Source organism: Heliangelus exortis, chromosome 1, assembly GCF_036169615.1.
Source record: "Heliangelus exortis chromosome 1, bHelExo1.hap1, whole genome shotgun sequence".
In the NCBI taxonomy this organism is placed as follows: Eukaryota; Metazoa; Chordata; class Aves; order Apodiformes; family Trochilidae; genus Heliangelus; species Heliangelus exortis.
This window is the reverse complement of record NC_092422.1, coordinates 162,441,815-162,469,013: the sequence shown is the minus strand read 5'-3', so window position 1 is coordinate 162,469,013 and position 27,199 is coordinate 162,441,815. Positions and strand designations below refer to the sequence as shown.

Genomic DNA, 27,199 nt, shown 5'->3' with positions numbered 1-27,199 from the left:
TGCAAAGGATGATCTGTGAAGCCAGAGAAACACAATTCTGGTACTGCAAGCTGGTCTGCAGGTCAGTAATGCCTGCATCACAGCAGGATGATATTTGTCTGCCAAAATAGCCTTGTAATTCACTGCTCAATTACACTGAATAACGAGTTATTGCCCTGCTTGGGTCACTCATCTTCCAGGTGTCTCTTTGGGAGCCCCAGGATTTGCCTGAAACCAAGGGAATGGTCCCACTGCAGTGTGCAGTCCATTTTCTCTGAGATTACTCTCACCATTAACTTTCTATTCAGTAGGAGAGCACACCTGCTGCAGGCCTTTTGTTGTGCAGTCAGTTCTGTACCCTGTCAGGTAGTTTGTTTACTCACTGTTATATATTAGAACTGCATGAGGACCATTTTCATATCCTGTGGGTATTCTTTTTGCACAAAGAGCTTGTGGGAGTTGGCTGTTATGGTGACTCTTAACACCTGTGAACACCAGTTTCTCTTGGGATTACTGCAATATCACTGTGACAGTAGCAGCTGCTTTTTGTAGGACAATTTCCTGATTATTTTTTACATTGTGGTACTATCTATAAGTCACAGTGAAGTCTAAGACTCATGCAATGAAAATACAGTCTATTGTCCAAAGAGCTAAATGTTTAAGTTAATTAAATATATAAATTATAGGGGTCATAGAAATCAGTTGTTTTTTTTTTTTCTCAGAGTATTAACTTAAACTTTGGGTGGAGGACAATATTCCTCAATCAGAGCAGCTTGCTTTAATCCATCCTTCTTTTTGATATGAATATTGAGTGGAGTTCCTGTAGAAGTGAGCCCAGAATACCACTCTTCTTTGTTGCTGCTAAAGACCTAAAGAGCATAATTTACATTTCTAAATCTGCTAAGAAGTTGTGACAATGTTTCCCAGTTAGTGCTTCTCTATAAAAAAGAGGGAGAGAAGGAGGAAAGTGCAGATGCTAGCTTTGATTTATCTTATTTTTTATACAGAAGTAAATCCAGTAATCCTATGCATGAAATATTACTGACTTACACTGATGGAAGTAAAAGGAGTCAGATTCTTCAGTCAATACAGTTCTTCACTTAGCTCCAGGAAAATCTAAAATTTGACCATCTTTTATAACAACAAGAACCATCAAGAGCCACTCTCCACCTCTACAGTCTCCATTTTATTGCTGCTGTTTGTGAAAGATCTCTGATCACAACAAGGGTGTAGGTGAGGAAAAGGAATGGTTTTCAAACTCTGTTTTGGTTGCCTGGACTATTTCAGGGTAAAATGAACATTAAATGTACTTACAATGTGCACAGCCCACGTACAGCTTATATTCCTGAGTACAGATAATACCTACAAAACATACCAGGTATGGAACTGAACTGATCATCACTTGTCCCGTGTACTACTTAATTGGTGGGAAAAAAAGAGGATTTTTTTGAAGAGCTGTTTCACCACTGTGTTCTGCTTGATCATTTTTGATAGGCTTTTCCATGTCAGTCTCTATATGTTTCTCCAAAATAATAAGTTTCCTTGTGTTCTGCATATCATTTTCTCTTATGCCTGTGGAGGGCCCAGTGGGAGTCAGACGTTCAACCAGTTCCTTTCTCACTTTTTCAGCTGTATTTCTCCAGATATTTTCTGCAATAATAAAGAAATAAAGCGATAGGGTAAGATTGCAGACTCCTGGAAGCGGATAAACACACGGTAGCCACATATTCACAAAGAAACAGTTAAAAATTTTCTCTGGATCTTACAGCCACCACTGATGCATTCTTTTGCTCAGAAAGTGAGGTGCCCAGTGGTGTGGTGTCAGATTCTGTAACGTTTTTGCTCTTAGTGGGGAAAAATTTCTATATGAATCTTTACTACTGCCACTCTTTTTGCTGGAAGCTGCTACAGAAGATAAGCAATGGGTTTCTACAGAACTGGGGAACAGTGGCTCTATTCAACACATTCCAGTGACCATCCACTATCTGGACACTGTGTACTATCACCTCACCTTACTGAAACAGATATTAAATATAAGGAAATACCAAACACTGATATAAATGAACATATTTCTCCAGGTAACACACGCTTACGAATAGTCTCTTTTTTCTTTTCTGGTGCAGAGGAAAAGTCATCACTAAGCTTCCATGAAGTCTGTGGTTTCTGTTTTGCTCTGTAGATTTTTGGTTCCTGGATCCATGCATGTTTCATTGCTTCATCAGGAGTCATGCGCAGGGAAGGTTCCCACCTTAAATCCATGGTAGACAAATAGTTGCTTAACTGAAAGTCAGTTTAAGCCAAAAGATTCAGTGTTGTCTTCAGAAAGAAACGAAAAAAAACCATCCAAAGCCCCCCACCAAACACTCCACCAGATACAAAGGTTTTACAGGCACAAGTGGATGAAAGCAAAGTCAAAACCAGCCTGCTGTATACAAGTCAAAACTGTGAACTCACATTAGGCATCCTTTCAAAAAGTCCAGGAAACCTGCATCATGGGTTTTCAGCACTGTGCTTAGATCCTTGGAGTCTGGGCATCTCTTTTTTCCCTTGCTGTTAGTTATGGATTTTGGAAAACCTTTGGAATCTTAAAAAAAAAAAAAAAAAAAAAAAAAAAGAAATAGATGCTCCAAAAATTACATTTAAAATCTTGTAAAATCTTTAAGAGAATTGCAAACACAGTACTTATATCCATCCCACTAACTTCAGTGTTGCCCTTTTGGACTGATTGTTTGCCATCATTGTGGCAAATGATAATGTGTATGTTCTGTACACTGCACCTTACACTGTGACTTTTATTCTGTGTGATTCACAAAAACAAATTATACCCAGAGGAGTGAACTTAATCTAAACTAGTTCCCAAAGCCCATTATGTTCCTGATAGCAATAACATTTTTAAGGAGCAACACTGGAATGGATTTCCCTTTCATTTTTCTATCTCCTTGGCAATGAGGGGCTCATCAGACATGAAGAGCACAGCTATGGGTTATTTTGTATATTGGCTTCTTCAATACCTGTCCCTGAAATAAGTTTTGTCAGCTAAGAAGCACATAAGGTTATCTGACCCTTCTCTCTCCCAGTGATATTAACTAGTGATTAACTAGCAGGGAGGAATCCCAAAAGGACAATCAGTAGCAGTTACCAAAGAACGTTCTCTTTCTTGATGCAGCCTGGATAAAATCAGCTGGTGGGAGACCCAGTACCTTCAACATAGAAAACGGATTAATGGAATTACATTTCATTTCACCAGCATTCATAACAACTGCCAGGAGAGGCAGTTCACCCTTGAGAGAGAGAGAGGCAGTTTTCTTCCTTAAGAAGAGAAGCTGAATGTAGTGATTTACTGAGAAATGTCTACAATTTTCCTCTTGTGCAATTAATTGTAGAAGGAATTAAGAGGTTAAATAAGAGATTTATTACACATCAAGTGTGATCTTATAGAGGATGACACTGGAGCTTTATCACAGAAGGCTCTAAGAACAACGATTAATAAACATCTAACAACTAGGGTGGCCTGCCTGGTGGATGAGGGAAAGGCTGTGGATATTGCCTACCTGGGCTTCAGTAAAGCCTGGGGGCTCTGGTTTACACCTGACTGAACATGAGCCAGCAGTGTGCCCAGGTGGCCAAGAAGGCCAATGGCATCCTGGCCTGTATCAGGAACAGCGTGGCCAGCAGGTCCAGGGAAGTGATTCTGCCCCTGTACTCAGCCCTGGTGAGGCCACACCTCGAGTCCTGTGTCCAGTTCTGGGCAACTCACTACAAGAGGGACATTGAGCTGCTGGAGCATTTCTAGAGAAGGGCAAGAAAGCTGGTGAAGGGCCTGGAAAACGAGTCATATGGGGAGAAGCTGAGGGAACTGGGATGGATTAATCTGAAGAAAAGGAGGCTGAGGGGAGACCACTCTTTACAACTACCTGAATGGAGCCTGTAGTGAGCTCAATATCTGTCTCTTCTCCCAAGTGACAAGTGATAGGAGAAGAAGAAATGGCCTCAAGTAGCACTAGGGGAGGTTTAGGTTGGATATTAGGAAAAATTTATCTACCAAAAGAGTGGTCAAGCACTGGAACAGACTGCCCAGAGAACTGGTGAAGTCACCATTCCTGGAGGTGTTAAAAAATGTATAGACATGGTACTATGGAGGATGGTTTGGTTGGCATGGTGGTCTTGGGTTGATGGCTGGACTTGATGACCTTAAAGTCTTTTCCAACCTTAATAATTTTATCATAGAATCATAGAATTGTTGTGCTGGAAGGGACCTTAAAGACCATTTAGTTCCAACCCCCCTGCATGGACAGGAACACCTCTAACTGGACCAGGTTGCTCAAAGCCCCATCTAACCTGGCCTTGAACACTTCCAGGGATGTGGCAGCCACAACTTCCCTGGGCAACCTGTTCCAGTGTCTCACCACCCTCACAGGAAAGAATGTTTTCCTAATGTCTAACCTAAATCTCCTCTCTTCAAGTTTTAAACCATTTCCCCTTGTCCTCTCACTACACACTAGTGTATAAAGCCCTACCTCAGCTATGATTCTATGATTATCAAAACTTTTTGAAAAATGGTTACCAATATGACAGAGCCAAACTCCTTGATAAGGGCAGACAGTATAAGAATGAGCAACATCCACAAACTGGGCCTTGAGAAGTTCAGGATAACTAATAGGAAAAACATTTTCAGCAGGACAGTAGAGCAGCCACCCAGAGGGTTTCTAGTCAAGCTTTTGAGGTTTTCAGGATTTGCTAGACAATGATGCAGCTGACTACTCAAATGTTAGCAAAAATACCTCAGCAGAGTTTGGACTAAAGAGATCCTATTCAACCAACACATATTTGATTTCTAAGAGAAAAGGAGCCTGTTATAATTTGGATTGTTATTCCTTCCCCTTAGATATGCTTCTGCTGTTCTGACTTCTCCATGCAAATTCTGGCTAGATTAAATTATGTTTCCTTCAGAAGCAAGACAGTGAGTGTACAAAGTAGTGTCTGGCACCTGAAACAGAAATATCAGCTTTGCATTAGAAGCCACCCTTTACAAGAACCCTCTGGCTGTAATAAAACTCCCTCTTAAATGGTCAGCCCAGAGCCAGTTATGTTTTGTTATCTCTTGAGAGTTCTCTCTATTGCTGATAATGGAGTTTATCAACTAAGTATGCAGCTCAAAAGACAATCCCAAATGTTACCTCCATGATGCAGGCAAGCTGGTCAGCTTCATTTTCCCCTGGAAACAGTGGGTAGCCTGTGTAAAGCTCAGCTATGATACAGCCTAAGCTCCACATATCAACAGCCATAGCATAGGGATGACCAAGAATCACTTCAGGTGAGCGATAGAACCGGCTCTGAACATAGGTGTACACTACAGCAAAACAGAAAATTAGAGAAGAAGCAAAATAGCATGACTGGGACAGACATGCAGGGTTCCAAATTTCACAGAGGAGTGAAATACATGTTGAGGCACCATATATGTACTCTGTATCCCTTTAGTGTCATGAAGGGGTTGCTTACATAGGTTCTGAAAAGCTTTTTATAATCACTTCCTAAAAAAAGTGGGTGATATACTGCATTTTATTTCAAAATGTTCTTCAACAAGTTTCAATGAAAGAAATTATTCTACTGATGCTGTGATTGAGCTTACTGCCTGTTCCTCTTGCTATTTGGAGGTCTTAGCCTCACATCAATCAACAGTTCTTCATTACACCATATTTGCACTAAACAAGCTACTGGTTTCACTGACACCTACGGGACATCTCCTGCTGCCCTCTGATTTCCCTATAAACGCATTATAACCCCACAGCAGATGGCAAAAAATCTCATTCCAAGGTTCAGACCCATCATAGTGGGTTAACTACGTCTTTTTACCAAGCTGTCATTTAGAAAACTGAACAGGGTTACAGCATGCAAACCCTTTGTCAGTTTGTTTATATTTCTGTTCTCTACATCCCCACATACTCAGCATCCTTCTGGAAGGAAAACACTCTGAAAAGTAAGTGCTGCACAATATGTGATTACACCAAATCTGTACAGCTGGTGAGTACCATGGTGCCAATCTGTGCCTTTGTGCCTTTGACCAACAGCATAATTTGTCTGTTTTTGTCATTCTTGTCACAAATAGGTAGCTGACCTTTTGCTTTCTAATCTCTAATGATGTATCACTTTGAGGGTTGTACCTATTCTTGTTTCAGCTGACAGACAAAGTGTCCTCAGTCATGCTCCATTTTCCCTTTCACTTATTTCAAGTTTCAACCTGTTGCTCTCCATAAATATTTCAGCCTGCATCTCAGGTTATATTCTGCTCAAACACAAGCAAACCTAAAATAATTATACACTCCTAAAAAAATAGGATGTAAGTATAATGGTCTGAATCCTAAAATATAGATTAACAGGATTTGGTTCAGCTTAAATATCAATCTTTCACAGGAAAAATATGATCCATTTAAGACAATTTTTGTTTTTCTGAGTTAATGAAATGCAGTGCAGATTTCTTTCTTGGGTTTGTTCTGTTACTGCTGTGTTTTTGGTTTTTTTTTTTAATATTATATTTGCATTCCTGATGATGCTATCATTCTTTCTTTACAATATGTCTATTAATGTTTACATATATTATTAGCTGAATTTTTATTCTTCCATTTCTCCTTTACAAATTTTGTTCTTGTTATCTCCTGCTCATTCTAATTTGATAGAAAAAAAAAACCAATTGAACTTTGACTTTTTAGACAACAAGCATAATTCCCATTCCCCTTGTTGCATTAATACAAAAAGTACCAATTACAACTAAACCATCCTGCTGAGAAAGGCTCCCTGGACCTGATAAACTCCTTGTTAAGCGAAGTGTCTGGATTTTCCTCATAGGTCTATTTCAGATAACCACTCTTGCAAATGTAATTTTGACTTCAACAGGAGTTGAGGAGCTGATCAGGTCTGGGATGAAGAAAAAGTGTGGCAATGGCTTACTTGTCTCCTACCCGTATTTGTTCCATAAGCAGTGCTGAACATTTAATCAGATTCTAACTGGGGACATAGGTCACTGGATTAGCTCAATCAAAGAAAGAGTTTTTCCACATTACTTAAAATTAAGAAAGCTTATTGAGAAAATTACATCAACTTGACTTTTCTGCCAACCTCTTTGGTGTTCATAGCAGCTTGATCCAAAATCAATAACTTTAACTGAACCTTGGCCATTGTGGTATAATAATATGTTCTCCTGAAGAGGAAAAAAAAAAAAAGAAAAACACAGGGGAAAAAGGTTTTTAACACACTACATTATGTTAGTGAACATTTTGGATAACAAGCAAAGCTTAACACATGGGGTTTACACTTATCTGCATAAAAAAAGCTTTAAAGTACAATTTCCTGGAGAATGCATTTGCTAAGGTAAGTTAATGTGCCATTAACCAAAAAAGAAGAAAAATTTGCAAAGGTACCCAGGTTGAAGATTAGCTTGGCGCCAGTCCTGCACATCACATACAGTCCAGGCCACTGCTCTGTGCAGTGTCTGGTCCTGTCTATGCACCAGCCAGCCAGAATGCTCTCCAAAATTCACTCTTGTTAACCTAGTAAAAGGCAAATTATCTGGTTGCATGCTCTGCTAATTTAATCAGAACCATCCTATTGTAATGACAGAAAGCCCTTGATCCATGAATGAGTCTTTCTTCACAGTTCCCTCCACTGCTTTCAGCAGCTTTCTTCAGACTTGGTGAGGGTACCTCTCTCCACCTCATGATGCAGAGATCAGAAGGGGAAAGAAAATGATGGGGCTGTTTGGATTTTGAGCTGGGTGCAGATGGGTACAGCTCTGTGTGCCTACAACTCCAGCTTGGGAAGTGATTCTTAATCAGCTAACTCAGGGATATTTGCACTGATGAGTAAACACAGCCTATTAGCTCGCTTCTGCAAAGTTGAATTTTACCCTCATTAAAAATCCATCTGAATTAAGAATTTCCTTTGATTTCCTTTCTAATCATTTAGTCTTTTTCACTTCTCAGCAGAGAAGTGGCTACCTTTATCAATGAGTTTTAAAGTGATTAAATACCAAAGCTTTGAAAGATTGAACAGTTTCCAGGTTGATTCCAAATAAAGTAGTTTATTGGGTAATTAGGGGACTCATAAGGAAATCCTGTTATAGGGGAGGGTGAAGCTGCTTTTGTTGAAAGTCAAGGCAAGGACTTCCACTCTCCAGATGCTCTTTGTTCTGTCATGGGAAGAATCATCTCTGCAGCTGGCTATCTCTTCATGCTCATGGCAGGACTCTGTCTCTAATACTGAATCTCTGACAATGCAAGGGAGCTGATTCACTGCAAAAACAGATTCTGGGGGCAGTGATTACCCAGCATGAAGTCCAGAGAAATACCATACTCTTCCTTATGTTGAGAAATATCATAGGTGCAAATGGATTAACAAATATGAGTTTGAGGTAATGTAAATTAAATTAATTAAACTGTGCAACTGTAGAATGAGAATTGAATTATCTTTCAGTGAAGTCACTGAATGTTCACTAATATGTGACTCTGTTTTAATACACACTACACTTACTGATCTTGTCAACCTCATTCTTTGTCAGTGATTGCCTCAAAGAGATTTCCTGCTGGGACAACTGTTTCTGAATCAGATATATTGATTATCTTGCTATCCTTCACTTCTCACTCCAAACTGGTCTGGCAAAGATGTTGGCAAGACAATGGGTAGAGGCTGCATGTGACTCTTCAGACTTTTGAGTCAAAATATGTCAAGCAAAGTGAGAACAGAATCTCATCCTGAGCATTTTTAGCTGAGAGAGGATTGGTTTATTTTTATATAAACTAATCTGCAGTTTTGCAAAACAAATCAAGAGAAATGTTCCCATGAAAAGACAGTTGAGTGAAAATATATAAGAATTCTCGGAAAACTGCAAAAAGTTTTGATTTGGGCTTAAGGAGAAGGGAAATGTTACATCTAGCATCAATGCTTAGCAGATACAACAGCAGGAATTGGATCACAGATGCTCTTACAGAAACAGGTGAGCACCCTAAACATCTGCTGTAGCATTGCTTTGTCATTTACTAAACTACTTAATTTTATAGTTATGCATAGGAAATTCAATAGACTTCCCAGGATAAGCTGAAACAGGCTGCCTTGTGAGTATCTCCTTGCATCATAATGTCCCAAATATTGGAAGTACTTTATTTCACAAGTACTTTTTTCTTTCTCTAAGCAAAAAGTCATGACATGAATTTGATTCCTGGCAGTGAATGAACTGAATCAATGGAAAGAATCACTTGACTCTGGTAGTAATACCTCCTGAAATAACCTATAGCTTTTGTACATATACCCTACTGAGTATTAAGGGTTCTTCTGTCAGTTCCTCTTGATCAGGAAAAAATAGAATGAAGCTCATGTATTCTGTACAGAATAACAGGTTATGAAATTACCATACTTACAGGTTTCAGATCACAGTGAATTATTCTTTCCTGGTGGAGCACTTGTAAACATTTCAGCACACACTGAGTGAAGTGTCGAATTAAAGACAAACTGAAACCTTGGAAATTGTTCTTTTTGATCAGCTCATACAAATTTATTCTGTGGGAGGGGAGAAAGAAGACAGGAAACAAAAAAGAGATTAGGGAACTTATTTTTAAAGGCATGATTAATTCACAGTGCATTTAGAGAGTAATTTAGCTTGTCTTCCTACATGAGGGAGGACATACGTAGAAGAAAGTAACTTAGCTGTTTTCCTCCTTGAGAATGCAGTTCTGCTTGCACGTATGCATACACAAGACCACATCCCTGAGCCTCCAGATCTAAAGAAGACATAATGTCAGTGGACTTCCTTGCCTGCCAAAGTCAGTGCTATGTTATGCAACTGTGCTGATTTTCAGCAAGAACAACTATAATCAGGACATGAGAGTAATAAATGTTCTTCACTCTCTTCCCGTTCTCATCTGTCTTTGCCTTGGCACCTTGTGTAAATCCTCTTAATGTAAAAAGTCTTTAAACCAGCAATAAATCTTTCTAGATAAACACCCCCACGGTGGCTATTGAAGGGAAGCACAGGTTTGTCCTCAGCAATATACGTGAAGAAGTGACCTCAGTGGTGGGATTGGATGTAAACGATCCCTAAGGACCCTCCCATCCCAAACCCTTCTATGATTCTACACTCTAGTCCTGAATCCATTGGTTTACTCCTTGCCCCACAGGGCTTTCATGGAAGAAAACTTTGATGCACAGCACAGAAGATAAGGGATGGATCACCTCGTTGTCTACATGAAATCTGAATGAGGCTCTTTTCAGTTCACCTTCAGTGATCAAAGGCAGTCTGTATTTACACAATATTCCTTCCTTGTAACATGAAGAGCTACAAATTCTTCTGAATATGACATAAAAAGTAAATCTTGTAAGACACAAGTGCTCCTTAAGATATGTGTGAAGGAAAATACACTTTACCCCAGCAGTTCAAAGGCAATACAGAAGTGATTGCGGAAGTAGAAGTATTCCTTCATGTGGATGATATTATGAGTATCATCTTTGTCTTTCTTCAGGAGAGCATCAAGGATCTTTACTTCTATCAAAGCCTGGCTATGAAATCTGAAATATCACATGACATAGGAATGATGAGAAACACTGCAGTCTTACTGTAAACTCAATGCATGTGACAAGGGTTTAAAATTCACCATTCACTCCTGTTAGCTACTGTAACTTTGATTCATTGTGGCTGTTTCCTGGTCTAAATATACTGACCTTACATAACACTTAAGAGTAGTTATTTTGGCTTATCTGAAAAAAAATGTTTTAATGGGAAAGTTGCAAATTAACATCCAGAGTAAAATTCCAGTGCTTTCAAAGTCCATAGGAATGTTCATTTGAACAGGGCCATATTTCACACCTACCACAGTAAGAGAGTCAGTTTTGAACACCATCTTTACACTTTCCACTGGGGAGGAAAACCACACAGCTAAATCTCAGTTGCTGGAGTCAAGAGCATCATTCTCATCTACTCCCCTGACTCTGGCTCAAGCTAAACTCAACTAAAAATTTGTAATCAGTCACATACCAAGAAGAGGTTGCTTAGAACCACAGTGTAGAATTTCTCATGTTAAAAGGATCCACAGGAGCCTCCCAGAAGATTCGTGTGGTTTTGGAATCTTGAGAGGGAATGTAGGCTCTCAGCTTTCAGTCATGCAGGGCTGGTTACCTGAGATCTGGACACAGACACCTCCTTGTAAGCCTGGAAAAACTGTGCCTGTTTTCATAGACTGTGTCTCCACTGGCTCCAGGCCAATTCTGAGTGCTTCACATCACCTTTCCTCACTCTGTTCTCACTGTATTTAATGAAAGTTTGATGTACAGGGAACTCAATGTTGCTTTGTTCATGTTACCCCAGATTGTCACTGTCTATATCACAAAGAGTTGATTGTGTTCTGATGTCTCACCTTTTCTTATTCCTTATTATTTTCAGTGCCACTAATTCATTGGTTTTATGATCCAAGCATTTAGCCACTTGCCCAAATGACCCTTTCCCAATCACCTCCAACACTTCATATCGATAAGCAATATGGTCATGTAAAACCTTCAAAAGAAAACAAATAATTCAGATTCTAATAGTACAACAGAACTCAGACTTAAAAGTAGCTGATCTGTGTGAGTCAACTGCCTATAAAAGATTCTGGAGTGGTGGCAGGTGAAGTCTGCATTAAAGAAGGATGACAGAGAAAATAACAAATGCAATACTTGATTCATCTACCTACCTTGCATCAATTTTGAATAAGGCTTACTCTTTATGAGTCTCTTCTGAGATTTAAAGTGATTGGTACTGATATTTTAATAGTACTGATATTTTAATCATATACATATTTATATTCTAGAAACATTTATCTTGGATAGATAAGAGCTGGCAGACAGTTACTACCAGCTTACCAACCTGAAACTGAATTACCCAAGTTTTTCCACTTACCTTTAAGTAGGAACCATGCTCATCATCATAACAATTATTGTTCTGGGTTTCAGGCAAACCTTCAATCTTTTTAGCTTCCAGCCCAAGAAACCATAGCTCTGTATAATTGAATATTTCTTTTTGCTCGTAGACTGTTAACTGGCTTCTAAAATTTTTCAAGGCTTCTAAATTAGAAAACAAGAATATGAAAGTAAAAATCAATAAAATTACAGCAATATGATGGCAAATTGATTTTACAGTGGAACAGTTTACAGTATAGCATGCTAGTCTGAGCAGGAGGCTGTGTAGCTGACTGCTAGAGGTCCCTTCCAACCAGCATTTCTATGATTCTACAGTGTTGAAGTGCTTTTTTTGGTTTTTTTTCTGACTTAGAATATAACACTCAGCAAGACTTTCATAGCCATCTTCGGTAAAAATTATTTTATTCTAAGCAAAGTTACGTACCTTGAGGTTTTTGAAAATCCTGTATGTTGTCTATCTCCTTTAGCAAGCTTCATAGTTTACATTAAAAAAAAATGTGTTTTTACTGTTTTGATGGTAATTTATAAATTAGTTAACCAGAGCTTTCAAGTACTTGTGTTTCTGATAGAAAAAGCCAAATTCAGATGCATGAGGTTAAGCATTAAATAGGACCCAAATCTGCAGTTCTCCTAGTTCTTGCTGCACAGTAGTGTTTCATCTACCCCAACACTTCCACTTCCATCATTTAAATCTAGATAATTAGTCAGTTCGTAGCATTATAAATCAATGTGTTCTCCAGGCATACATGTGGGTGTTTTGTTAAACAGTGGCAGATCTCCATCCAGTAATTTAGGGATGCTAAATCATTTCAAAGCAAAAGGCCACTTTTTTTTTTTTTCCTAGGCTCCTTCTAAAAGTAGATTAACTTTGCCAGAAACTTTCTAGATCTGAGAACTCCCAAAATGCAATTTAGCCCACACAGATAAAATGTGGCACAGCTACAAGCAAGTGGAAAAAGTGTTTTATCACTGTAATAGAATACTGTTGTCATCTACATGACTTGTCATAAGTCTTAGGTAAATAGACATTCTTCTGTAAAACGTGTACTTCTTTCATTTATGTATTTGTGTCAGTCTATTCATTTTCCTAATGCATACATCCCCAAATAGGATTTTTAGAAATCACTGAGTAAATCCATGTTCTTTTTGCTCCAAGTTGTTTTTTAAATATTTCAGTATTAATTTGGCGTGGGGCCTTTGGTCCCTGAGTATCCTGACTGCACAGACTCCTGTGCAGGCAGCCTGTCACTCCAGTCTTTTTAGCATGATCTGTAATAATCTACCTGATGCTGTCATAGGCAATTTGACACTGATGCTGGTGTTTTCCAGTTCTGATGGTTTTGACTGGGCTGTGGCATCACTTTCAGGAAGAGTGCCTGGAGGGTTAAATTGAGGGAAATCACCTTGAGTTCCATTTTCCTGCCAAACAATCAAACAAACAAAAGGTAATTTTGTTTTCAGATATTTTTAATGAACATTCGGCTGATCTTCAAGTCAAAAAATGTGTAAAAAAATGCGATGTTCCCAAAAACAAAGCTGCAAAATACTTATTTTGGATTTTTTTGAGTGATCTGACAACTTTGTGCTGAGACAGAACAAGTGTGGTAGTGAACTGGAATGCCCTACTTACCCAGAGAGCAAATTCTACCAGCAGCTCTAAAGGCTATTGGAGCATTGAAAGATAAATCCATAAATAAGAGAAAGAAGTTCATCTTCCAAGTTCACTCAGTGCGTGGGCTCTCACTTTGTATAAATGCTACAAACTGGAGCATTTAATTTGCATCTAAGTGGGCACATCTTGAATCCCTGAGATTGCTTGTGCAGTCCCCAGAAGTGCAGGGACACCAGCTGGGGTTTGCACACATGCACATGTTTAACAGGAAGACCAAGAGTGGTACCAATGGGGAATGAATGGAGCTCTAAGGATGTGGAAGCACTAGAAGGAAGAAATTGCAGAAGAAAAGATACAGAGATGTTACCTGTATCAGCAGGTCACCAAAATCCCCCAGAACATGCAGATTCTCAAGGCTCTCAGAATCAGAAAAAAACAAAGGATAGACTGCAGAATCAAGCCATGAAGAGCTGATGCAGGGTTAGAGATGAAAGAAAGATGGATAAAGAGACAGCAGACACTGTCCCTTGGGATAGGGGCATAGGAGCCCAGGTCATGTTCTACTCAGTCCCTTCGTTGAGGGGAAAAGACTCAGCTGAAAACAATGCATGCAGCAGATCAACACCTGGCTGAAGCTACAGAAAGGGCTTCTGTGACCATAGGATGAGGAAGAAGAACTACTGAACAGAAACAGGTTCCATCTGATGAAGCAAGGCAAGAGTGTCTGCAGACAGCTTTGCTAACCTGGTGAAAATGGTTTTTAATTAGGTACATCTGGGAAGAGTCATCGTAAGCTGAAGGCCCTGTCAGGACTCATGGGCTAATTCAGTCACCTCAGCATCTGTTGGGAGATGAAACATTCTGGGAGTTTTCTGGACTGTGTACTTAATGTAGGTAATCCTAGATGTGCTGGACCTGTTACTCACACACAAGGACCAATTGATTGAGGATGTGAAGGTCAATGGAAGGGCAGTTTGGTTGTAAGAACTCCTGGTTGGTACCACTTGGATATAATGTATCTACCTTGGTGCTTGTGAGTTTTGGTTTAAGAACATCTAAGTGCAAGTGAAAATGGGTTTATTTTAAAATAAACCCATCTTCCCATACTTGCATCTAACCTTGCTCTCCTGCTGAGCCCCAGCTTGAGTATTCCATTCTGTTCCCATTCCAATACACTCTCCCTTAATTCAGCAGTGCTGTGTTATTTCTCAGGAAGGGTAAACAAAGATCTCCAAACATAATCATGTTTTCCATGACAATATTTATTGTCCCCTGGCACTTCTAAGCCAAGCAAAAAAAGCTTTCATATTGGTGTTTATGCAGCTTCTTACAGAAGTCTATAAATACCATTTAAAGATGAAAAAACCCAAAACATCTCTCTGTAAAATGCTTGGCTCCAATCTTTGCACAGAAAATAAAATGGAAGGATGGTTCATTTTGAGGTGCAAAGCTTAATCTTTGGCTTTTGTAGGAGTTGAGTGCAGCTTTGACTTATTAAGGCCACAGAATTAAGATTAAAGAAAATTTAAATTATTTTGGAGACTAAACCATTACACTTCATTGTTCATGCTATTTTGCAGCTTCTAGCTCCACCCAATGGTACATCCACTCCCTTAATGAAACTAAATAATTTGTAGTAGTTGCCAAGAAGACTCTTGACTTCCCAAGCAAAATGCATTATATAGTGACTTACACTGCAAGAGATCTGAAAATACTTCATATTGGAGTCCTACACAGCCTGTCAAGTGTCTCAGTAAAGAGACTCCATTGAAGCAGAAGAAAGGATGAAAAAAGGAGGCATCAGAATACTGCTGGTCCCTGATTTTGAGGAGAGAAGTGGCAAATGAAGAAGTATAGATAAGATTTGTGAGAAAAAATGAGGAAGAAGGAATGCCAAAAGTGAAGATGACTTCGAAAACCTCCTGTGATGTTGGGTGTCCATTAAGATATCTGGAGATACACAGCACCATGCTGGTAAGAAATTTATGTATTTGACTCTTTAGTTCTTATACTCTTTTACCTCCTTTATGGCTGAAAACAGAAACTGATGCAAATGCTGACATCACTAAATTATTTCTCTCTTCCCACACACAAACACACTTCTGACGCTTTGCCACTGCCTCTGTCTTGGCAGTGCTTGAGAAAAATTACTTATCCAGGCAAACACAAGGTGTCTAAAGGCTTTATAACTCACCTGAAGTGAGGGGAGGACATTCTGCAAGCTCCTATTTGTTATCTGAGGCAGGCTGCTTCCAGGGCCAGGAGGATTTGCAGTCTCTGCAACCAAACCATGCTTTGCCTGAACTTCCAGGTGTGGGAGGGAGAGAACACCACGACTGAATTTCTAGACAGAAAGCAGAATTAAATATTACATAACAACTTAGCAAGCAAGCAAGCAATTCCATGTAACAACTTCTAAAACCAGAGGGATTTAAAAACTTGGAAATGTGTATTGGTTCAGTTCTGACACCTAATGGAGAAGGGGAAAAGAGGAGGTACTCCCTGGCAGCTCTCAGCTCTTACTAATGGGCAGGAGGAGCTTGTCCAGACAATCAGGCAGCCTGGACCATTTTACACCATGGAAGTTTCCTCACAAGAGCATCTTCACCCAGCATCAGTGCAATGACTGCTTCAGCTGGAAAAAGCTGGGTTGGGTTTGGAAACCCAGCAGCTGTTGCAGGCTGTGGGACTCCTCTGAGTGGGGGAAATAAAGAATATGTAGGGTAATAAGCAGGCATGAAGAATAAATGGCAGGCAACATCATTAGCTATTCCTAGGGGTAGAAAAGAAATTGGAACTGGACTGCTGCCAATCACCAGAGGTGGGAGGGGGGTGGGGTGGGTCTGCCCTGAACTGGGTCCTTAATATTTCCTCTCCCCTCTCCCCTCATTTCCCATGGTGTTGACTTTGACTGGGCCCCCCTGTCACTCTCGTCCACACTGAGGAAAAGGCAAGCTCTCTGCAAAATTTACTGAAAAATTAATGCTTATATTAATTTGAAAACTCCAGGATTATCAGCCCTTCCTTGAGGCTTCTCCCATTTGTTATCTGTGAAACATCTATATACCATTCATTCTTTAAAGTCAGTCGTTCAAGGATGTGGTTTGGTGAATGTTAGGACCTCTAGCATTCTTGGGTATCTAAAGAGAAAAATCACACTCTTATCAACAGAGAAAACTTTTGCAGTAGACTATTTCTTTGTCAACTAATGAAAAAATATTTGAAATAGGTGTGAAACAGATCAACAGTGCCCTGTCAAATACAGAATAAGATTCAGAGAGTTAAGGCTGCAAGCCGTATGAGACCGTCAATTTTTTGTCATAAGGGAAGGATAGAAACATATTTCTCAAGTTTTTGACAACAAAGGAGAGGCTTGATGCTTTTTTCAAAAAAAAATGAAGCAAAACTCTTCATCCACCCAACTTGAATGGGTAAGTTTTCTTTTCCAATATTATGGAAAAATCTTGAAAACCTTAGGATCCCAGTGAACTGTTCATGAAAGCTCCAAGAAACAAAAGTGGGTGGGTACAAGAAATGCCTCAAAGACTACTAAACAGCCAGCAGAACCAAAATACTCACAGGCACTTGGGACAATCATACAGCCACAGTGGAAATAGAAGAAGGCAGAGAATAAAGGATTTCTTTTTGCTCAGATTCATTTATTATATGGGGTGTCTTAGAAAACACACATTCAGATATTTTAAAAGTCAGCTCAAGAGTCACTTACCTGATGGAAGACTCTGTTAGATCCCAGATGATCCCTCTCTTGAACAGTCAGTTGAGGCTGAGAAAATGCATCCACATGGGAAGACTGCAAACATGAAACAGTGCTTTAATAAAAATCTGGAAAAAAAAATCCTGAGATCTCTGTACAGTTTCTGTATTTCTTCCCTTTGTGTCAGTGCCCATGCCAACACAACGCATGCAAGAGGACCACAAAAGCTGCTGCAGACTCTCTGTGCTCCTGCAATTCCTCTCCCAGTTGAAAAGCTGTTTTGGGGAGAGGTGCAGAGACAGCTTGCTTTGCCTGTTGTACTTCTCAGCATGCTTGATGTGCCCATGTGGTCAAGGGAGGAAGGGGGGCTCTGCCATCTCTAAACATGTGCTCAAAAGCAGACAGGGAGCCTGCTTGGAAGGTCAGCTTTAAACTGCTTGACAAATAGATTGTGAGCTCATCCTTTGTCAACAGCAATATTAAACTGATTTAACTTGGGGTATACATTTTAGAAAAACACAAATCAATGTTTAAATGTACCAAAAAATAGAAAACAATCCATTGATTCCACTGGACAGATAATAAAAAGCAAGAAATAAAAAAAACACGGGGGAAGTGCTAAGAAGCACAGAATTTTTATGATTCTACTTGTGCTTTCAGCAGTTTTTTAATGAAGATGAACATGGTAAGGAGCACTGTATACAGAAGTCCACTAACAGACTGTAGTGAATTGCATAAATCTTTACAGTATTTTAGATTATAAATCTACGTGGTTATAACAAATTGGAGCTCTGCTCTGTAGGATTGAGTGCCCCCCACTCTGTTTAGTCAAATGTGTGTGTGTTTAGTCAAATGTCCCTGGGCTCTGGGACAAAAAGTAATTCCACTCTTAGTCAAAAAAATCATCTTTACCCAAGTAAACACATCAATTCTACTATAGAAGTTTTGAGGTAGAATACAAACGTTTTGTCTATAAAGTAGAACATAGGTAACTTGAAGGCATGAGTGGGGTAATTTAGAGTTTCAAAACAACATATTTGTGGCCAAGATTATCTTATGGATGTGCACTGCAGATTAAAAATACTTAAATAAATAGCTAAAAATGTCTAAATAAAATTTTTAAATACTTTAAAAATACTTAAATAAAGCAGGACAGTCTTTTTTTATAGCTGTTTTGCAGCCAGGGCTTCCATAATCTGTACCTGTCACCCAGTCTTAAATTCACCTGCTGCTGATAAAATCATAGCTCTTCAAAATGACACTTAGCCTATCCAGTGATAGGGAATAACGTTTTAAAAGGTCTTTGCCATGGACTTCAGTTAAACCCCATGAGAATATGTCTGCATCCTGGACGAGGATGCTTAATGTGTTCTGTAGAGGCTAGTGCCATAAAACCTCTGCCATGCTGAAAGAGCCTCTTGTCTGAGGCTGAAAGGAGAAGGGAGAACTCAGGTTAGCCTGATGCATCTGTACCAACTCACTGAATAAATACAGGAGCTGTAGTGGGTGAGGGATGCTTGTGCACAGACTGATCCCTGCACATACTGTGACCCTGATATATCCAGGGCTCATCGGTGTCGCTACCAAGGTGCAGATCAAGCTGAAGAAACACATAACGATGGCTCTGATCCATCCTGCTCTCTAAGGATGGAACAGATGCTAAGAGAGGCTGTGGGATCTTTGTCCTTGGAGATGAGGTTAGATTAGAGACCTCTAGAAGACACCTCCAAACTAAAGCTGGAGGGAAAGTATGTACGAATCTACCTGATCACATAAAGGAAATGCTGCTCTTTGGTGTGCAGGTTCAGCTGTCTCACCATCAGCCATGAAGACTCCTCTGTAGCTGGTCACACCAGTTACAAATTGCCATTCAGACAACCATGCTGTTAGTGTCCATGGCAGGTTTTCTCTCTTTCTTTTCATATGAAAGTCCAGGAAGAAACAAACAAACAAAAAAAACCCCACAAATAAACAAGTCCTACTGCAAGCTTAAAGGGTAAACTTCAGGTTCAGAAAAAAGCTGGGAACAACAGCTCTGAGTTTAACCTTATTATGTTAATTGGATACTGTTTGAGAGGAAAGATCATGGATATCTATGGAGCAAGGGAGAATATTAAGAAAGGGAAAGGTACTAAGACCTGTGTTTGCAGGACATAGCAACTCCTGCTTTGGGACTGGAGATCAGCTGGCCAGAGGTAAGAGATTATGTGCCAGAAATCCAGAACATCCCCAGATGGGACCCACTGGATTACTGCACCCTACATATCAATGCCCCAGAGCATGACCTACTTTGCCCAGTGCACTCTATGTCCCTGTACTCACTGTCCTCCAGAGTGAATTTACATGGATGATCTATGGAAAACCCAGCACCAGAATATTTTTAAAGGCAAAGGCTTCACATGCAAATGGCATATCCTGTACTTCGAGAGAGAATCACATATGTTATGAAGATGAGTCTGGGATCCACATTCATAACTCTGCTAGGTATATCAGTTCTGCTAGACATATCAGGTCTTATCAAGACTAATTTTATGCTTTGCATCTTTTTATGCATCTTATACTTTTCCCTCACACCTTATCCATACTTTACCCCCAGCTAGCTTTATTTTTTAGTTTCTGGAGCTGATGAAAACGTTACACTCCCCTTAGAGACAGTTTCTTAATCACTTTGTGCTTTTCTAACAGCAAGTCAATCTAAAGTCCAAATTGAAGAAACACCAATCACACCAAGCAGACTTCACATAATTCTACAGACCATAGTCTTCACTCCAAGCTGGCATATTATTTCTCAATAATAAGAAATATTTGCTTAAAAGGCTATGCAGTGATGTCTATATTAGGTCAAATGAAGGTCAAATTATTTACTTATAGAGTATTAACAATCCACAAAATGTCTTTGAAACTCAGCAGGAGCTAGGGAAGCAGGTGAGTGAGCACCAGCGTGTGCTGCCAGAATCAGAATGCATCTAATTTCCATTCACCAGGGAAAGAAAGACAAGATTTTGAGATGCACATTACTCCTTCATTCTGCAAAACCAAAATTGGCCCATGGCTGTGCCTTTTCTAATCAATAACTGATCAGCTCTCATAACACTCCCCCAGACAGGTAAATAGAACAATCTTTTTGTAAATAATCATAGGGAAAACTTATCTGTGCCTACAACAGTCCTGCCAGTGGCTGGGTGGAGAGCAGGTGGATTCATCAGTTAGTCCACAGCAGTGATTTATTTGATGGTCTTGATACAGGTGACCCATCAGCTCCTGCTCTAGCAAAATCTACACTGGAGCTGTTGTGACTGGTTTAATTCAAGCTGATGCACCCTAAATAAAAATTGCAGCAACTGTTACTATTCTACTCCATTTCCCCCCTGGCTGTCCTATTCCTATAGCATTCAGCCTGCCCTACAGCTCCAGTATTGCACTTCAATCTCAAACTACCATCTCCTGCTATTCCAGCCCTTCAAATCATGTATTGCTGGTCATTACATTGTTAATTCCAGTTATAACTCAAGAAACAGAACAACGTCCTCATTCACTATGTAGTCTGCAGTCATAAGAAATATTAGCTACTGAGCATGCAGCATTCTGAAAAATCAGAAATTGTGACATATTTCCATAATTCACAAAATGCCAGTCTATTTTTTTCAATTCCCCATTGACCACAGACATCACAAAGGCATTAGAATTTTGGAAATTATAAAATACACAACTATACAAAATATAAACTCTATTGTATGGAACTTATTCTCTCTGTCCTCTATCAAATCTGAAGAAAGCCTGTAGACTACATAGACTATAACGTGGATGTTAAATCATGCAGTATCTTAAAAACCTATAGCAAATGCAGTCTCACTCACTCAAAACACAGTAGGTACATAAATATTTTCCCCACCTTGTCAACTATTTCTGTCAGCATAACTGCAAGAGACATTAACTGCAAGATAGAGGTTGTTTATTCCATTCGGTGAATGCATTTCAGGAAGCCCACCTTCATCTAGTCAGAGCATTGCAGGATCAGTTTCATGCACAGTACCCTGATCAGAAAAAAAAATAAAAATGGATAACTCTCCTGCTTGGCTTCAGATTTAAATTTTTATCCCGGAAATATGCCAGTGACTATTAGCTGCTTTAGGATTCTTTTGGTGGCCATCTGTTCCCTTTCTCAGCCTCCTTCCAGCCAAATATAATTTTCCATATTTATCATGGCAAGTCAGTAATAAGAAAGACAAATATAACAGGATTGGCTGTTCTCCTTGCTGTCTCAGTCTGCTCTTTCTCACTGAGCTCATCTGCTTGTGAAACCAAAAAACACTTGAACTTGTCTTTTTTCAAAATTTGTCACAGTGACCTTGCTACACGGTGAGTAAAATCTATTCATTAAGATTGCCAGCTTGGAAAATGAAAATAAATTAATACCTTAAGGACTGATTTATCATTGAGCATGATGTTTCCTTTTCAGAAGATCAAAATGTGGCACTTTAGTCTGTGGTTCTTACTGGCATCACAAACCTTGTTATCTTGTGAGATAATGAGGCTCTTATTTTTGTGTGGCTAGTGAGACAGAACTTAGCTGACATCCTCTCTCTCCTTTTCCCCTTCTGGGTGTTGTGCATGTGTGACAGAGCACTGATGGTGATGGCTGGATCCCCCACACAATCTTAGGGGAACATCTAAAACCAAAATACAACGTGCTCTCCTCTTTCATACAGCCAAGGAATGGCATGTTCCCTGCTGGTCTTAAATCTGGGTCAACAACCCAGAATAGTCCTACTTTCACTCATAAACCAGAATTTTCAAAGAAATGCATGCTCCCCCACAGAAGCTATTCTAGAAGGCTGCCACTTACTGATGCTCCTGGAATGAGCACCATTTTTTGCAGTGTGCTCAAAGGACAGATATTCTTTCTTTTGCATTCATAGTGGACCAAGGGATGCTCTTGCCTATTATAGTTGCTGAGGTGCAACTATCCTGAAAGGCACATCACTCCCAATTCCAACACTCCCCCTTTTAAGTTTTCCCAAGCTTGGCAACTCTCTAATCAACAAATCCTCCCCAGTATTACACCTCACACACAAGACAAACTTCTCATTCTTTAGCCAAATAGCCACACGGACTGTCATGTCAGCAGGGAAGGTTCAGACCTGGGAATGCACAGAGATGCCATGTGCCAGAATACAAATTAAACAGCACAAACACATGTCCAGTGTATTTAAGTTAAATCACTCCCCCACAAATATACACAGAGAAACAGTCATGTGCAAACATGTACAGCTATTATTTCTTTGATTTATATCTGCTCTTTGAAATGCTTTCTATTCTCCTCATTTTATTTTACATTCTTGTAAGCATATTAGAATTTTCTGTGCTAAGTCATGCAAGAATGAAATCAAACTTTAGGACGCTTCTTTTCTCATAACTGAAGAGGACCAACTCGTTTTTGACAGCAAAAGAAACTGTATAAAGTTTTCTCCTATGCTTCTCAACAACACAAAAGAAACCTTCCAGGATTAAGACTAGGTCTCAGTCATGAAACACTGAAGTAAAAACAAGTATATAAAATGCTCCAGCTATAAATTACAAAACAGTGTTTTTTTAAGTTTGAAGGAAATATTTATGGTGTCTGTAACTCATTATTTAAAAAATACCTGTTTCTGAAAGTTATTTCATGAAAAGCACTAAGTACAAAGGTAGACAGATTCCTTGTGGATGTGATCATCATGGAGACAAAACCTTAACAACAAATTTTTTAAGTTTAGCAACATCTCTGTGAAGTAGAATAATATTCGAGGCAAAGGAAATTAAAGAACTTCCTCTGAAAAGGAACAGGCATCCTGGAGTGGGAAGAAGATTCATTCCATCTTAGTCTAAATGTTCAAGGTAAACAAATTTCCCTGTGAAAGTGCTCCTGTCTTTATATTGATTTGATATATAGAAGGAGCCCATGCAAAAAATCTTGATTAGCTAGCCCAAATTTTCATATCCTTAAAATTAGATTAAATTAATTCTACTCTTTGTGCCCATTACCGTGCTTTTGCATTTCAGTCCTTCTGATCTGAGTTAGGACAAAAGATACAGAGGAACAATGAACTGAACATTTTTTGGCCAGCCCTGTGCTAGGACATCCATACAGGCTTGACCTGTGCCATGGAAAAATGTGCCACTGCAGGACAAGGCAGGGAAGGGGAATCCTGTTCAGTTCCTAAGGAATAGTGTGAGTGGGGTTGCCAGGAAGCTTCTTTAACAACTCCTCTTCTATTTGCAGTATTAAACATATGAACAACATCAATGAGAGTGTTGAAAAATCAGTGCAAAGGTAACAGATAATTTAAGGTTTTTTGCCTACATTTACCTAAGATCCTACCGGATAAACCAATTGGTTCAAATCTGTTGGAAATATAAAAGCCAGTTGCCCAGTTTCTGACTTCTTGAGAATGTGTCTTCCACAGAGCAATGCAAAAGTTTGGGATATGAAAAAGTCAAGTTTCTGTTGTTTCTGTCATTTGCTAGGAAGCTGGTTCTTTAAAATTTATTTTATAGTCCTATCTTAGTTAGGATCTGCTCTTTCTCCTAGCAAACAAGAAAAATCAATAATGCAGTTCAGTTTTAAAGGAGTCAAAACCTAGACAAGAATAATGAATGCATTTTTATATTGAAGGAATTTAAGGCATTGTCTAGCTCAAGATATGATTATCATAACCTTGGGATAATTCCTAACATCTATGAAAAAGTCCATGGCTGAATTCAAATAGAATTTGGGTACATAGGGGTTTTCCAAACAGCTGTTTGAGTGCACCAAGTCACCAGGATCCTAGCAACATCGTCATTTCTAGGAAACAAAGGATGTAGCTCCGAAATCAGTGCTCCAACTGTTTCTTCTAAAGCATCAATCTGTTCTTAGGACTATTCCAAGAACAGAAAATATGGTTATTCCTGGACTCACAAACCAAAGAGGAACCACATGAGAAGCAGGAATTGGACATGGACCAGACAAGCTGACTGAAATAGAGTGGGGTGCACAGATGAAATGTAGGTCTGGATATGTTGAAAAGTACCAAGCGAAAAAAGATAATGGGCACAGGAAATAATTTTCATGATGGAAAAGAACTTTAAACTTTCCTATCAAGCCCTGGAAGCCTTGCAAGATCTTCCTTTCAAGAAAGACCTCTAGGTGTTTCTACCAATATCCAGGTCAAACTTGGGCAGTGTCAGTGTCACCCGTGTGATGAAGTGGAAGCTGATGAGTCCAGTCCAGAAGAATCAAGACCTCTCAGACCTTGTATAGTTCATAACTGCACTTACTAAATACCTTCCCAAATTCTATCGACCTCAGACATGCACCTGAGCATTCAGATGACTTCCTAAATAATGCCAGGGAGGAAAACCAGGGGCATCATTACTTCATTACTTAAGAGAAGTTATACAAGTATAAAATTTGTCACATCAGTGAATGACCCCTCACATTGATTTTCCTGAAGAAGGTCTGTTTAAACAAAATTATTAAACTCAGAAATGTATATTTTAAAAAGGCAGAACTTTTGATTTCAGATTAATACAACTTACTGGGATTTCTGGAGTATCTGTTTTTCTCTATTATAAAAAATAGAGTGGCTGTCTACAATATGCATCTTTCTAAAACACCACAAAGCCTCTCACATAAACTAAAGGTCAGTCCAAAATTTTTGCAGAACCCTAGGTACTCTGGAATTCTATGAGTTAATCATTTGCTTCCCGTTTATGCAGAAACCTGTTAAATACTCCTATAACTTTGCAGCATTAGAAATGGCAATGTTTTCATTAAAAATTGACATCTTCATTCCCATTCTCCAAATGTATTTCTATAAAAAATTAATCCAATAAAAATATCACGAAGCTGATGGCAGATGGTACAACTGATCAAACTGTCTTCTTTCCATTTTCTAAAGTTATTTTCCATTCCTCACAACAGGTATGTCACAAACAATAATACAAGCATTTATACAACAAACAATAAAACCAAATGCCAACTACTATTACCTTAGGCTGAATTCTTCTATTTCTTCTCATTCGTAAACAGGAATTACTGAAGAAGCTGAAATCACAACAGCTCTCACTGCTTCTTTCTTTCCCCATAATGACAAAGTTCCATGTTTAAAATCTGTCTCCCTTAAATTGTTCTCCTTATAATTTAAACCTGACGCCACTGTTCATCTAATCCAACCCAGTGACACAGGTGCCCCTCTGTGAGCAATAGCATGGGCTGATTGATGATTTTTATGGGTGAGCTGCCTGGAATCAAATCACATGTTGTTTTACCACAGTTCCACAGAATTGACACAAACCAAATAGTATAGAACTGAACTGTGAATAGTACCATTTTGCTGACGTGCTATGAAATCTTCAAGGACTTAGAGCAAGCACAACATGTTCATCAATTAGGCTCAGCATGGTTGCAAAACAGTCCCTTGAGGCACCACAAGGTGCATCATTTGCTTCTTTCTCTTTCTTTCTTTTTTTTTCCTTTTTCAAAGACACAGCCATAGCTTCAGCTCTCCTGCTATAAGCATAAACTGTCTGATAAAGGTAATTCAAAGGTAATGTAGAGTTTTAGTGAGAACCCAAAGAGTGCTCCTAAGCATTTACCTCACAGCTTCCTCCTAGCCCCACAAAACTGCTTGTGATCTTGGGATGGTTGTTTCTAGGTGGTCCTGTCTCTGCTTAAATTTTAGGCACTTAAGACATAGCAGAAATGCAGGTGCATGCTGAGTGCAGTGGTTCACTGATGTCACTTCATCCTCTACTTACCCAGTGCCTCATTTAGGGGTCACCTCCTTCCCCATCCCAGCAGCAGCACTGAGCCTCCAGAGGGGCTACAGGTACAGCCAGAGGTTAATCAGGAGGTCCTGTAGAGTGAGGAGGAAGGGACACAAGGCATGAGAAGGGTCTGAGCTGCCTCATAGCAGCAGCACTGCCATCCTTGCTGCAGGCTCCTCAGGGTGTTAACAAGGGCCTTGGCAGCTCTGTGTTTGCGGAAGAAGCCAGGCAAGCAAGCCTGGCAGACCTCATGGATTCACCTCTGGTGTTGATGTGCTTCACTGGCTGGCAACCACTGAGTGGCCCAGAGGGACATTTCTCAGTGCCCAGACACCATGGGAAACTCCTGGGATCCAGGCTGCAGCCTGCATTTCACCTGCTGGTATCAAACCCAGCAGCCAACCATGGCTTGAATAACATGTGGTTAAGGCCACAACTCTGGGGGAGACACGAGCTGATTTGCAGCCTGAGCCACTGAATCAGGACAGTATTTCAGCACACAGTTAATGTGAAGTAAGAAAGCAGTTCTGTGCACTTCTAAGGTACCTTAAGGTACCACTTCTTAAGTACCTTAGCTATGTACTACTAAGCTTACAGCTGTTGCTAGATCCAGGTGCTGACACAATCCCACTATACCTAATGAATTTTAATACATTTACATCACTGTATTAAAGTCCATACTTGGCACATGTCCATTGACATAATTAATTTAAATAAATTTAATAAATAATAAATAGTTTTAATAAAAGATTTTCAGTATGTATTTTGCCTTGCTTTCTCTTTGGAGAGGATGAATGCATTAGAAATCATGCCCTTGTGGCATTTCAGGAGAATGACGTATTTAATAAAGGGACTTTCCTGTTATTTGAGGAAAATATTTTAATAAATCTCTTTTCACACAGACGATAAATATACAGAATATTAGGGAGATTTCAGAGGAGAACTATTTCCTTAACCATTACAGATTACTGTACAAAGAATAACTGGGGCTGAAGTAGCTGACCTCAAGAGGTGCCTTCCACTCTAAACACTTCTGTGACTCTAAATAGTGCGTTACCAGTCTTGTCTCACACTTTGGACAGTGATACTCATCTTCTTACCCTTTGTCAAAGACACCCTGTTCAACTACAAAGTGTAAAATAAAATCATTGGAAGAGCAGTAAGTT

The 27,199-nt window shown here is 39.4% G+C and overlaps 1 protein-coding gene across 3 annotated transcripts; it reads right to left on the bottom strand.

Moving 5' to 3' along the window:
* Positions 1-1,144: 1,144 nt before the first annotated feature.
* DYRK4 (dual specificity tyrosine phosphorylation regulated kinase 4) lies at positions 1,145-25,444 on the bottom strand. Of its 3 annotated transcripts, none has more exons than XM_071733424.1 (14): positions 25,257-25,444; positions 17,256-17,339; positions 15,723-15,872; positions 13,200-13,335; positions 11,897-12,060; positions 11,376-11,512; positions 10,390-10,530; positions 9,387-9,525; positions 7,093-7,174; positions 5,157-5,329; positions 3,119-3,179; positions 2,434-2,563; positions 2,073-2,227; positions 1,145-1,629 (listed from the first exon to the last, which is right to left on the bottom strand). In XM_071733424.1, exons 1-14 carry the CDS (start codon positions 25,350-25,352, stop codon positions 1,394-1,396), a joined length of 1,884 nt encoding a protein of 627 aa, XP_071589525.1. In that variant the 5' UTR covers positions 25,353-25,444; the 3' UTR covers positions 1,145-1,393. The 3 variants fall into 3 exon arrangements, with proteins under 3 accessions (XP_071589525.1, XP_071589526.1, XP_071589527.1); XM_071733425.1 differs by lacking the exon at positions 25,257-25,444 and adding an exon at positions 21,136-21,390; XM_071733426.1 differs by lacking the exons at positions 17,256-17,339; positions 25,257-25,444 and adding an exon at positions 16,596-16,670.
* Positions 25,445-27,199: the final 1,755 nt, after the last annotated feature.

What these genes read in the sequence shown, in the direction of transcription:
- DYRK4 (XM_071733424.1), bottom strand. Translation starts at nt 25,352, where the DNA reads ATGGGGAAAGAAAGAAGCAGTGAGAGCTGTTGTGATTTCAGCTTCTTC. An exon ending in ATGTCCTCCCCTCACTTCAG is followed by an intron (nt 13,336 to 15,722) that starts GTGAGTTATAAA and finishes ATTGTTTGGCAG; the next exon opens with GAAAATGGAACTCAAGGTGA. An exon ending in TTTTTGAAAGGATGCCTAAT is followed by an intron (nt 2,228 to 2,433) that starts GTGAGTTCACAG and finishes CATGGATTTAAG; the next exon opens with GTGGGAACCTTCCCTGCGCA.